Raw genomic sequence first — 13,300 nt, 5'->3', positions numbered from 1 at the left:
ACTTGGATAAACTACCATTTACTAAATGATCAAGTATTCTATGTCTGTGCTCTTAGAGGATTCCTTCAACTGGAAAAGAGCATGTATACAGTGTGAAGAACAAGCTTTGCTTTGGTCCGAATCATCAAAGTTCATGGATTCGTACTGTCTTGGTGCAGGTGATGGAGTTCCTATTGATGTTGTGCATCTTATTGAGGTTGGTACTATTAACTTAGATTATAGTTAAAGTTGGAGGAGTCTTGTGACTTAAAAAACAAAAAAAAATTCTTTTTATATTCCGATAGTTGCCAGAGGAATTTACATCATCATAGTTATTCTTTTGGCAGTCAGTATACTAGCATCACGGTTAACAGTTGGAGGTACATTTTTGTGGTAGCATATGGGCTCAATCTTGCAAGATGCATACAGCTGGTGACATAAGTTAGGCTAGACCACTTTTCTCACAAACAAAGTTTTATGAGAGAAAGTTTGGAAGAATGCTTAGTTTAGTTTGTTTTGGTTGAATGCTTAGTTCAGTCTGTTGGCCAAATGCTTAGTTCAGTCTGTTGGCCAAATGCTTAGTTTATGTTGGCTGAATGCCTAGTTTAGTCTATGTTGGCCGAGTACTTAAGTTCAGTCTGTGTTGGGCAAATGCTTACTTCAGTCTGTGTTTGTTGAATGCTTAGTTTAGTTTATATCAGTTTAAATTCTTTTGCTGGCTTAGTACATTGAAGAGTGCACAAATTTTTGTAACATAAAATGAAAAAATCCTGATAAATACAGTAAACCCCCACTATTCGCGGTGTCTGTATTCGCGATCGCCGATTTAATATAAAATGAAACCTAAAAAAAATGTGGATTTTAAAGCGCCATGAATATTTTCCGCCATAAAAAAACATGGGCGTGCCTAAAATTATCTTTCCCAGTCAAAACAGCGCTCAGTGGGTGGGGGGGGGGGAGAGTGGTGACAAAATCACGAGCGTGGATGTTTCTCGCTAATCCTTGTTCAGTATGTGTTATGTGCTTGTCATGGAAGATTTCATCTTTTGCTTTTAATTTATATGCTTATAAATTGAATAAATTTATCAATTTATAAATTGATATGCTTACAAAAGTGATAAATCTACCATTTTGCAGTGTAAAACAGACTTTTTCGAGTGTGTTAACGGAAGAAAGTGACTTTGTGGACAAGTTCTTTCTAACCCCTACAAAAATATGGCTACGAATAACAAGAGAAATTTGAAAATATCAAAGAAGGTGATGACATTAGCGAATAAAATTGAGTTATTAGATAAAATTTCTAATGGTGAAAGTGTCTCCTCAGTGGCAAAACATTATAAAATCAATGAGTCAACAGTACGATCAATCAAAAAATCGGAAGAAAAAATCCGCCGTAGTGTCCGTGAAAACGCGCTAATTGCTTCAAAAATTTGCTCTGTAACTCGTGATGTTAAATTAGAAAAAATGGAAAAAGCTTTAAATCTGTGGATAGAAGACCGAACTCAAAATAAAACTCCCTTAAGTTCACTCATCATTTGTGAAAAGGCAAAACTCCTTTATCAACACTTTAACGAAACTGGTGATAGCACTGGCGGGATAAGGTTTTTTTGCTAGCAAAGGCACTGGTTTGAAAGATTTGTTTGAAATTTCTAATAAATATTACATTTAATATTAAATTGTTTCTTATTTTCATTTCGATGCTATTTCACTTTGTACTGTCTATGTACATAGTCATATTATGAAGGTACATATAATACATACATAGACAAAATTTTAGACTAGTTTTTCTTATATATTTCATACTTTGGAACGGAACCACTTTATTACTATGGGAGCCATAACTCAGTATTCGCGACATTTCTCAGGAACGTAACCCCCGCGAATAGCGGGGGTTTACTGTATATTGCAAACCTGCAAAAATATATATCTGTTAGGAAACAGTCAATTACTGCATTAGTTGAAATTAAATGCCAAACCGATTTTAAATAATAAATAAAATGAAAAATAAAGCTGAATTTTTGTATATTTGTCTCCCCCCTCAATGTAGGAAAGGACAGAGAATTTTGGAATGACACTCAATTCCAACAATTTGGCAGAGTTTGAAAGGCCATATCTTTGTTATAGCAACCTGAACTGTGAAACACTTACATGAATGAAGATTTTTTTTTAAATCAAGAGAGTAAAGGTCAAATAAACCACTCCCCTCCCTTATTTTGTATGGATGTTTGAGTCCATCTAGCAGATCGGTGTAGCCTGTCTAGTGAGTTTTTAGAGGGAGAAAAAAGCTATCAGTTAGTCAAGGCTTATCCCAGTTGCCACTTGCCTCTTACTTACTCTAACTCCCTCTTCCCCCCATTTATTTGGCAGTATAGTGTGTTTTGCAAATTTCTTTATTTTTTATTTTTTGGTAGTTGTTGGCACATCGGCTTCTGTGGCCATAATGCACCTCCCAAGGTGTGTGCAGTACTTTGATCCAAGCCTGAGGCGGGATTCGAACCCACGACCTTTGGGTTGCCAGGCAGGCACTTTACCCACCTGGGTAGCCCGGTCGGCAAATTTCTTTATATCTGTTAAGAGATTAGTGTTTGCAACAGCCTGTACTCTGCATAAAATATGCCATTCATTCATTGGCCCACTATGCAGTAAAAGTAATATTGTATGATATACTTATCTCATTGATCTTAGAATATTGACAGATAAGAGTAGCTATATTTACTCTGTTAAATATTCACAGAACCAAATATCAGCACAGCTACTTGTACAGTATGATATAGTCTTACAAAAAATGACTATGAAACGATATGATTTAACATATTGCCTAGGTCACTTATACACTTCAGTATTCCCATTGGGCTGGATTTTGTAACCTGACTTACCTATTGACTATGTGAGGTTGGGTTAATTAGATTAAACCAATTCAAATCTGTTATATAATAAACATATTGGAAGTGTAAGAGAAATGAACATATGTATTGTTGCCTGTCTCCTGAGCTGATGAGATGCATATGGCATGCCATTTGATTTGCTGTACATCAGTTTGGTGAGTGAATGCAGAGAACAGGCACTCGTTCTGCTAATCCTTTCTCGTGCCTGTATGGCTAGATGAATAAAATTATTTCCACATTTTAAATTATTTACATGTATGCTGCTTAGTAAGTCACAGTTGATGTTATAGCTCTAAAATTTTTAATTCCAGTATGAGCTCACACAAATAAAATGAATCAAGTTTTGAAGGATTACTGATTATAGTGAAGCTATAAATTTGATGAATTTTTTAATTTACTGAATGTGCAGAAACTTTAGGCAGCTTTATACATTTCTGAAATCAAAATTTCCAGAATTTGGTTACATACGAAAGGCATTCAATAAATTATCTACCTAAGGTACTTCCTATAGTTATATTTCAGTGATTCATAATTTATCATGTTCCTACATATCTCAACTTGAATCATACTAATTTTGATACCACTATGTTTTTTAGCTTGTGCTGCTGTAACAGAAAGAAGAAAGACACCTGTATCAAATTGTGGATTTGCTGAAATTGGAGCATTGTTCAGTCATCAAGTTTCTCACCATAGAAATAAATGGGCCAAAGGCCATTCATGAAAGGATGGCACCTTCAGAGCACCAGGTGAAATTCTGGTCAAAACAGTTCAAGTGGAGTAGAGAGTCCATCGAAGATGATCCATGTCCAGGAAGGCCTGTAACAGCAACAACTCCAGAAATGTGCCAAGCTGTGGAAACCCTTGCGCTGAATGACAGATATTTAAAGGTGTCCCAAATCTCTAGAGAATATGATATGTCTCAGGGAGCAGTTATAACCATCTTCCATGAACATTTGGAGATGACTAAGGTCGGTGTAAAGTGGGTCCCCAGATTTCCAACCCCTGTGCAGAAGCAATTCAAAGTACAGTGTTGTGAGGAGAATTTAGATCTTTATGGAAGAGATCCTGAAACTTTCATCTCCAGAATTGTTACAAGTGATGAAACATGGATTCATCACTGGAATCCTGAGACTAAGCAAGAATCAATGCAATGAAAGCACAAGGGTTCTACCCCCACCCAAAAAAATTTCTGACACAACCTTCAGCTCACAAGATTATGGCCACCATTTTTTGGGATGCTGAGGGGAATTTTGTACATTCACTGCTTGGAACACAAGCAGAGAATCACTGGGGAGTCATATGCATCCCTACTGTACAACCTAAGGGATGTCATAAAGGAAAAATGCCGTGAGAGGTGTGCTGTTGCTTTAGGACAATGCACGAGTGCACGGGTCACATGCTGTTACTGCTGCTTTGAGAGACTGTGACTTTACAGAACTTACCTAACCACCTTAGTTTGGATCTGGCCTGCAGTGACTATTTCCTGTTTTACAGTGTCATGATTATAGGCAGAAAAAAAAATTAGTAACAAATTTGCAAAACTGCCCAAGCTCTAATCATTTTATAATAAGGTAAAGCAATCCTCTGTTAAACACACAATGAATGCTTTCCCTTATTATATTGTTTCTGCATTAAAACTGCATGTAATGATCCCCAAAACTTATATTGCTTAAATCATTTTACGATGTCTGTATTTTTCACTCCATGCCAACATTCACTTTATAGAATTTCATACTAAAACTGGCAGGTTAAATTGTGAGCTGGTTGTATTTTGCTACACTGGTGGGGCACCTGATTTTCCACAGATGTGACATTAATCGTGAAAATGGCATTTTTGGGAAATGGTGCCGCATTACAAATTACTAGCATTATTCTTCTCTTAGAAGTGTTATTGTTTATTTGTAGTGTAACATTGGAGGAATCTGTAATGATAATCTCACAAGTTGGGAGATCAATTCCCTTTAAAAGGACTTGCCTTTTCAACTTGCCTTACAAATTGTCAAGCCTAGTTTCTGTAAAAGCCTATGCAGGTATTGATATTTAAACATTTATTTTTTTTATTTTTTTGTTATAGTACATTCTTATAATAAGAATAAATAAATGTAAATACAAGTTGAACCAAAATTCATGCGCTCATACAAATTAAGAGTGAATTTATTGTTAGGTATTTACATGAACCCCCATTTTGTTACTTCTACACCGAGTGACCAAGATTAATCAGGATTCAGAAGAGGGACATTAAAGTTTGTGACCTGGAGAAGTTTAAAGGTGTTATTTTTAATCAAACTTATGTTAAACAAATCAGTTGCAAAACCATTAAGAATATATAAAAAAATCATTTCTTATTGCTTAAAATTTTTTCATTAGCTTGCTATTTAAAAAACTGCACAGTTTAGTGGTATTTCCTCTTTCCAGCTGTGCTGTTGTCTACAGCAACAGTGATAGGCAGGTGTGTGTGGATGGTCTCTAGTAAAAAGTTGATTTTCTTGTTTTGTTTTGTGTCAGTTTGCTCAAAGAGTGCGAGTTGTTGCATTGCATCTCTTTATTAAGTATCCCCACAGAAAACTATCTAAAAAGCAAGAAGTCTGGAAATCTTGCTTTTGAAGAAGCACTGGTGGCCAGAGGTCTATTCAAATAATCCATTCAGCAAAGAATTCCTTAAGCAAGTTCTGATTATGTTAACAGTGCTCTTAGTATACGTTTGAATTTATTACTTATACAAAAGACTAGGAGTACAACTGAATATTGATATATAGAGCTGCACACCAGAACCTGAATGCCAAGCAAGATTTGCTTGGCCTCAGTTACACCTCTTTGTAGTTTCTCTTACTAACAAATAAAGTTACCCTTATTGAGTTTTGATATTCTCATTTCATTTTTGTAATATAGTTAACAATTTCTTTCTTAAAAGATAAGAAAGAAGTCTCTGTAAGGAAAAGTAACCTTTTTTTTTTTTTTCCTTCTTATTTGCTTGCTAACCTAATTTTATTTCCTTAGTAATTTGGTATCTTTATTCCTGTTTCTTCATGGTGGGAATGGACCTAATAAAGACAGCACTCAGGACTAAAAGGAGCCTAAAATGGATCAGACTAACTGTATAGTATTAAAGTAGGATCTGATGACATACACCCAAAAATGTTTCAAGCAAATGGAATGAAAATGTGACACTGATCACAATGTACTGATGTGGGAAATACTTAAAGATGTAAATACCATCAAGGCTAAAGGGAAGGGCTTTTGCTTTTGTAAAGGTTACTACAGAGGTCTCAGACAGTTTTTAAATTCTGTACAGTAGGATCAACTGATAATGTTACCAACATTGAATTCTAAATAGGAAGCCTTCAGGGACTTAATTTAGGAGGCTACTAGGCTTTTCATTCCAACTAAGAAATACTGTTCAAGGTTTAGGCCTAAATGGATGTCAGATGAATTAATGAGGCTTGTGGCAGAGGAGAAGGATGTATGGGATGCATATAAAGTATCAGGCGACACAGAAGCCTATGGTTGGTATAAACTAGTCTGTAATCAAGTCACAAAGGAGGTTAGGCAGGCAAAGGCAGATTACGAGAAATCTTTGGAAAAGGATGCAAAGAAAAACAGCAAAGAGTTCTTTACTTATGTAAACTCTAGAAGGAAAGGGATGAATCAGATTGGACCACTTAACATAGATGAGTTGACTATTGATGATCATGCTCAGGTAGCTGATAAACTGAATGAGTATTTTGAATGACTCCTCATGCGTGAATGTAGATGCAATGAGGGGAGTGTCAGAAGTTTATCAAATGCTTACAGGGAGCTAAGTGATTTTTTAATAAATGAGAGAAAAGTTGAGGAAAAATTGTTGAAGTTAAACATAAGGAAGGCACCAGGGGTGGACGGTATCTATCCAGTTATATTAAAGGAGGCAGCAAAGGAAGTAAGCAAACCCTTAGCCATAATTATGAGGGCGTCCTTGGACTCAGGGAGGTCAACACAGACTTCAGATGTGCAAATGTATCCTCAATTCGCAAAGAGGATCAAAGGGTGACACAAGTAATTGCATACCTGTTCCTTCTGTTCCAAGGAAACTAATGGAGTCACTGGTTAAAGAAGCACTGCAGGATCATCTAGACAAGACCAGTAATAATTCAGACACAGCATGGGTTTGTTAAAGGAAATCTTTTCTGACCAATCTGATTGGATACTATGATGTAGTCACAAAGGAACTGAATGCCAAAAATAATTTTGATGTCATATACTTGGATTTCAGGACAGCTTTTGATACTGTTGCACATGGAAGACTGCTGTACAAATTGAAGAAGTATGGCATTAAGGGCAAGTTGCTACAATGGATAAAGATGACAGAGAGTGGTAATCAGTGGACATTCGTGAACAAATGTTGTTAGTGGAGTTCCCCAGGGTTCGGTGTTGGGCCCATTGTTGTTTTGTTTATTTATCAGTGATATCGATGAAGGTATATCAGGTTTAATGTCCAAGTTTGCAGATGACACAAAGGTTGGCAATGTTGTTAACAACAGTAAAGACAGTATGCTACTCCAACTGGATCTAAATAAGTTGGACAAATGGGCTGAGAAGTGGCAGCTGAAGTCTAACATTGAACCAAATTTGCAAAGTACTGCATATGGATAGCGATAACCAAAGAGAAACATATCAACTCTGTGTTACTACACTCAGGGAAGTGGAAAGTGAAAAAAACCTGGGGATAATTGTGCAGTCAAATAGAAGTTCGCTGAGCAGTGCAGATGGGCTGCCAGGGCAGGTCATGGAGTCTTGTCAATGATATATAGGAATTTTGCTAGCAGGGACAGGGAGGTGATTATCTCGTACAAGGCAGTGGTCAGGCCACACCTAGAGTACTGTGTACAGGTCTGGAGGCCTCATTTTAGGAAAGATATAGAATTGCTAGAATGAGTACAAAGAAGGGCAAAAAGATTGGTGAGGGGAACAAACGTTTACCAAGAAAGGCTTAAGTTCTGCAAATTGCAGCACCTGGAGAGTAGGTATCCACAAGGTGATCTGATTAAGGTGTATAAGGCCTTGAATGATTTGAGCAAGCTGAATGCTGATGGGTTTCTTCCTCTTGCTCAGACTAAGAACTTGAGGGGGCACAGTTTCAAATTGAGGAAAGATAGTTGTAGAATAGATGTGCGGAAATTTGCCTTTAGCCAGCGGGTAGTTGATTGGTGGAACAGGTTTCCATCTTTTGTTGTGGAAGCTAATAACCTAAATAAATTTAAGGCTGAGCCAGACAGGCATTTGGATCGAATGGAGGGGTGAAATGGGAGTGTTTTTTTTGGCTGATGCTGCATAACCTTGCTTTCTTGCATCATATGTCTCTACTAATGCTAAAATCAATCTTTTGCAACTTTCTTGGTGATAATGCAATCATTAACAATACAACTTGTTGGGAAATTATTTTAATTTTTAGAACAAAAGACAGTGTCATCAATTAGGAAAGTTGTTAAAACCACGCTTTTGAAAGATTTAATTACAGTAATCAGGGTGAGCTACTACAACAAGATCTAGAAAAATTGGATCAATGGAATGAGAAATGGCAGTTGAAGTTTAGGATTGAAAAATGCAAGGTATTGCATATGGATAGCAGTAATCCCAGAGTAACTTATCAACTGTGTGGTACTACAGGGTAGTGGAAAATGAAAATGACCCGGGGGTAATTGTGCAGTCAGATATGAAATTCTCTGAGCAGTACTGACATGCTGCCAGGACAGCTTATGGGGTTTTGTTAATGATATACAGAAACTTTGCTGGCAGGGATAAAAAGGTGATTATCCCTATTTAGAAGGCCATAGTTAGGCTACATCTTGAGTAACGTACAGTTCCCCCCCCGATTTGTGCGAGGGTTACATTCCAGGAAAACACCGTGCAGTCCAAATCCGTGTAATGCAAAATGTAGTTTATATGACATAATGAGGGTTGCATACCTGTACACAAAAAAAAAATGTGCAAAAAAAAAATTGTCTTCATTCAGTAAGAAAAAAATTAGAAACATGCCCATAAAATTAATCTTGCTAATACTTACCTCTAAAAGTGTTTTTAACCCTTTGGTTGAAAAATGAGTAATCGTAATTTAAAGCAAAGAATTGTTTTTAAATTTTTAGCGAAACTTGGTTAAAAATGGTGCAGAAACATATGATCGGTATGATCTATAAACCAAGTGTTAAAGCATGCAGTGGCAAACTTCCTGTTCTCCCCATTTAAAGAAAGCAAGAAGTCATACATGCTTGTCATTTTTTTTTATTGTTATGGTGTTGTTCATTGTGAATTTTTTCCGCCAAATCCGGAAATATCTTCTCAAAAGCAGGTTTTTAACATGCACTTTTCCTCTAATTTGAAATAAAATTTGATCCAGATTCACTCATTAGTAAAATCATTCATTTTAAAATGCAAGAAACACAAAAAATATCTATTCCTATCTATTCAACATGTGTTAATTCAGAATTACTGCAGGAAAATGGGTGATTCATGCATTCCTATGTCTACATGAGGCACCAAACAAATTGTGATGTCACAACTCCCAATAGTTACAAAATTTCAAATACGTAAAGCCAGTCTGTGAATTTTTTGATCACACCCTGTACAATCTACAATTTTTCATTGTAGATTGTACCTTGACAGTTGAAAACTAAAATTTTGGTTGATTCCTTTGCTACTACATCCACAATCAAAACCTATAGTATAGATTTACAAAAGCTTAAAATGAATGAAGCAAGTTGAACTCAACTACTATACCTCACTCATATAATCTACCATTTTAAAAAGGATTTATTGCAACTGCTGAAAATGTACTTGAGAGTTCTGTAGGCCCAACTGTATATATACCATGATGCAAAAATTTAATTATAAACAGAATTTATAATTCAGTTTTTCTAAGCAATTCCTATCCATTCACATAGCAACATGCAGTTGCTCTTGCATTTCCCAATCCTGGGAAAAATCCCACTCTTACATGCAATTACCATCCTATTTCATTGATATCAGTTGCTTAAGTAAAATCCTCATATGAATAGTACAGGGAATATTGACGTAGTTACTAGAAAAAGAGATTGTTTAATCACACCAATTTAGATTTAAGAAAAACAGCCCTGCTCTTAACTTATATGTCAAAGTTTAAACAAATATAAGAAATTCACTTATTGGAAGACATCATGTGGTGATGATAAACCTAAATCTTCAGAAATCATGATGATTCAGAATCTTACAAGATATACTTGAATTAAGATACAAAAGAAAGCTTAAGTTAATGGTGAAACATCCTTTTCATCAGAACTTTTCAGGTGTGACGTAAAGACTTTTTTTTTATCTACAATATATGTACAGATGGAAAGAATCCCCTGCTGGTTATTAAGTGCAACCTTATTTGCCCTTTGAAGTGAATAATATTACAAAGGTTATGCTACCTCTCTGGGAATTTATATGTATGCAGATGATCTTTCCATCTCATTTTGATCACAAAGTACTACTGAGTGGCATCTCCATCTAACCATAAACAAAATAAAAATATGGACAAGAAATAATAGATATAGAACAGCTGAGAAAAAAATCTGTAATGTGCCCTTCATCCTGTGCCAATGTTATATTTAAATAATTTTCCTCTACCTGTCAAATTTCTTTTTCTTAAGTTTAATCTTAGATAATGAATTAAACTTTCATGAACATATACAAAGACTTGGAACTAGCTACCAATCAAAACCCAACATCTTGCATATGGTATCTGTAATGCTCTGGGGAGCTTACAAACATTGCTACAGCTATACAAAACCTGATTAGATCTCAGTTGGATTATGAATTTACTGTATATGCTTCACCTAGACAGAGCACATTATAACATTTAGCTATCATTCACCACAGTGCTCTTTGCATACCCATAGGAGTCTTTAGACTTATGTCTATAGCTTATACATGGATGTGCCTGAGTTTCTTGCATCTTCACTGAGATTCTGGTCTGCATGTATGTGGCAAAAATGCACAGTTAACACACTGAAACTGTTCGTTATTCACAAACCTTGATGAATAATTAACTGTGATCTGAAGCCAAATGAACCAGCAGAAATATGAATCACACTTAGTTTGAGATTGGAGGGGAACTTACATTTCTACATTTAAACAAATAAGTTCAGGACTTCCTTCTCAGCTGTGCTTTTATCTGTCCCTAACCTTAAAAAATGGAAAAAAAATAAATAAATAAAATAATATATAACAAGTTGCCATTCAAAAGTTAAATATGTTGCACAGTTCAGAACACAGAAATAATCATGAAATATATACATATGGATCAAAATCAAACAACTTAATAGGTGTGGCAGTATTTTTTTCTGCAACTGCTTCCCTGCCTTATGTTTGTACTAATGTACTTTTTTTATTTGTACTTTTTTCCTGCCCTCACCTGTACTGTGACCCCCTTAGTGCAATATTAACTCTGTGGAATAACGAACCTTCTCACATTCATTGATACAGCATCATAAGAATCACCTCAAGGATTTAAAAAAAAAAAAAAAAAAAAAATATATATCCCTTGAATTCCTAGTCATGTTGGAATCTCAGGAAACAATCATAATAGCCAAGCTATAAAAAATCCAGATTGTGATGCATGTGATGTTTCAGTTTGTGCATTATACAGATTATAGAGATGTCTTTTGTGCCAAGTATACTTCCATTTGGCCGCAACTTTGGAAAGATCAAGTGCATAATAAACTTTGTATAAAAAAAAACTTTATGGAATTGCAGATTATGAGTAAAGATGAGAAGTTATGCCAGTGCTTTCCAAACTTTTTTGGCGCCTTCGTAGCCAAGTGGGCAGGAGCAGCAGTGCGTAGCACATGCTTCTTGATTAGACAGGGGTTCGAGCCCATGACCACCAAATACGGAGGATGCGGAAAGGTTAGGGAATGACCACTGCATATCCCCGGAGCAATATGGCCTTAGTTGCTAATGCTCCTAAAAACCAAAATAACAACAAATAACCTTTTTATTCTTTATCTGTAAGTAAATTCTAAATGTAGCAGTATGCAACTTCATTGTTTTGGGCCAAAAGTGTGTAGACAAGTAAGAGAGGAAGGTGTGTGGCACTAAGAAAAGCTTAAACAAGGCATTTTAAAATCAGTTTCATCAGTTATTAACTTTCAGAGAGAAAGAATGTGTCCAGAGCTTTTGGCCACTATGTACATTAAACAATTGTACTTTAATGAAATCAATATATGCAGTGAAAGAAAATCACAGTTGAAATAATGCTGATATGATACCAAAATTTGGCAGCAGCCTTTTGGACATGATGCATCAGTCACTTTGGAAAGCTTTGAGTTATACTGACAAAGCTGTGTTGGGCACACCTTTCCACATTTTAAATTATTGTTCTGTATGTCATATACAGGGTGATTCACTACCAATGTGACAAACTTGCAGGAGGTGTAGGGAGCACAAAGACGAATCGGAATCACATAGCATTGCAGGGTCCGAAATTCCTTCGTCATGCGGTAGAGGACGTTGAATGGGAGGTTGCGTGGACAGCGATCCCGCTGGAAGTCAGCATTTGTGAACCGGTTCCCTGAGGCAGTAGGATGGATGAGTATTCAAACGTTGAACTGGCCGAGATGCACCTCGCATATGGAGCTGCGGACTGTAACGGGCACACTGCTCTGCGCTTGTACAAGGAACGTTTCCCGCACAGGTGTGCTCCTCATCATATGATTTTCGCACGTGTGCACAGAAGGTTACGTGAGACTGGTTGTTTCACGAGAGGTACCATGAATCGAGAGCGAACGACGAGGACGCCAGACAATGAGGAGAATGTCCTACGTCTTGCAGAAGGCAGTACGAGTACTCGAACGATAGGCCAACGATTGGGTATTTCCCAATCCACGGTATGGAGGATACTGTCAACAAACCAAATTTCATACCATCTGCAACGCGTCCAATCATTGGAGCCTGCGGATTATCCACTCCGGAGGACTTTTGCTACTTGGTTTCTTCAACAGAAACGGTTCGCAAATGCTGACTTCCAGCGGGATCGCTCTTCACGGGACCTCCCGTTCAACGTCCTCTACTGCATGACGAAGGCATTTCGGACCCTGCAGTGCTATGTGATTCCGATTCGTCTTTGTGCCCCCTACACCTCCTGCAAGTTTGTCGCACTGGTAGTGAATCACCCTGTATAACTTAGTTAGGCACATTTATAATTGAATGCCTATTCTTTTCAACTATCAGTTCTATCTCCTAGTCATTGCCAAATCTGCAGACTCCTCAGATACTCTCTCGTATGCTTGGTGAGAAAGCAAACTGTTTACGTGTCTTAAGAAGACACGTAAACAGTTTACGTATCTTTGAGAAGAGTATTCGTACTCTTTGATGATTTAACCCTTAATTAACTAAAATAGATATAATAAATTTCACAGCCTAGATGACGTAAAGATTGGTAGAGT

The 13,300-nt window shown here is 36.6% G+C and overlaps 1 protein-coding gene across 1 annotated transcript in view; it reads left to right on the top strand.

Annotated features, from left to right (window-relative positions):
- LOC150086997 (F-box/WD repeat-containing protein 9-like) overlaps positions 1–13,300 on the top strand; it is a 148,940-nt gene that overhangs the window by 43,287 nt on the left and 92,353 nt on the right. Inside the window, exon 3 of the mRNA XM_090371736.1 lies at positions 57–196. Within this exon, the coding sequence (XP_090227862.1) occupies positions 57–196 (140 nt within the window). The remainder of the gene's footprint in view (positions 1–56; positions 197–13,300) is intronic.

This window comes from Mastigoproctus giganteus, chromosome 4 (assembly GCF_048544385.1).
Source record: "Mastigoproctus giganteus isolate SK-2022 chromosome 4, ASM4854438v1, whole genome shotgun sequence".
NCBI lineage: Eukaryota > Metazoa > Arthropoda > Arachnida > Uropygi > Thelyphonidae > Mastigoproctus > Mastigoproctus giganteus.
Note: the sequence above shows the minus strand (reverse complement) of the source record. Positions and strands in the feature narration are given on the sequence as shown.